This window comes from Gekko japonicus, unplaced genomic scaffold, assembly GCF_001447785.1.
Source record: "Gekko japonicus isolate JY-2015 unplaced genomic scaffold, Gekko_japonicus_V1.1 scaffold59126, whole genome shotgun sequence".
NCBI lineage: Eukaryota > Metazoa > Chordata > Lepidosauria > Squamata > Gekkonidae > Gekko > Gekko japonicus.
This window is the reverse complement of record NW_015231727.1, coordinates 1-746: the sequence shown is the minus strand read 5'-3', so window position 1 is coordinate 746 and position 746 is coordinate 1. Positions and strand designations below refer to the sequence as shown.

Sequence of the window (746 nt, the reverse complement as noted above, 5' to 3'; positions counted from 1 at the left end):
TTGCCCTGCTACTTGTGATTCCCTTCAGATGGAAATTCTGGAGATTTAATTTGAGACCTACGTGCAAACTATAATCTCTACTGGTAACCTGTGGGCTTCTCCTGTAGACCAGTGTGGCTGAGAACATCACAACGTTATCAAGTGCACTCTGAAGCCAGTATTATCCCATGGGGGGGGGGAATCTTACAATACTTTTGAAATAGTACGAAAATATATTTCTTACATTTGTTGGCTAAACAGTCATTTCCCATATCTAAAATAGAAAAGTGGTCTCATAATGCTATATCATCAAAATGTACAAGCATAGGCTCGTGTCCTGTAGACTTAAGAAATTTTAGGAAGTCATCTGGATGTATCCCCACGGTTGCTGCATTTGTCATTGGATGAAAATGCAACCTCTCATAACCTCCCTCCAGAAAGGCAGCATCCAACACAAACTTTACATCTCCTTGGTCGCAGAAGAGAGCTAAAGGCGTTACGCAACCCTGGCCAACTTTCAGTTTATCCAACAGGGTTGCTTCATCAGCAAAGCGCAGGTTTCCACTGCCAGCACCCAGTTTCTTCGCCAAGTCATTTAAATTGATTTGCCTGTCATGCAGAACCGTTACCAGCCATAGTCTTTTTTTCTTCTTGTCTTTAAGGAAAAGGTTTTTGCTGAGTGCTCCTTTTAAATGTTGCACGTGAGGCATCATCTCTTCAACTGTGAATACCTAGAAAACAATTAGAACAATATGACTGTCCCTCAC

General features: G+C 41.7%; 1 protein-coding gene across 1 annotated transcript; it reads right to left on the bottom strand.

Moving 5' to 3' along the window:
• Positions 1 to 98: 98 nt before the first annotated feature.
• On the bottom strand, positions 99 to 710 carry LOC107125385 (prolyl-tRNA synthetase associated domain-containing protein 1-like; the record flags this gene model as incomplete). Its single annotated transcript, XM_015428815.1, has 1 exon — positions 99 to 710. A coding segment is annotated over one exon (438 nt), but the record flags the coding sequence as incomplete, so codon positions are not given.
• Positions 711 to 746: the final 36 nt, after the last annotated feature.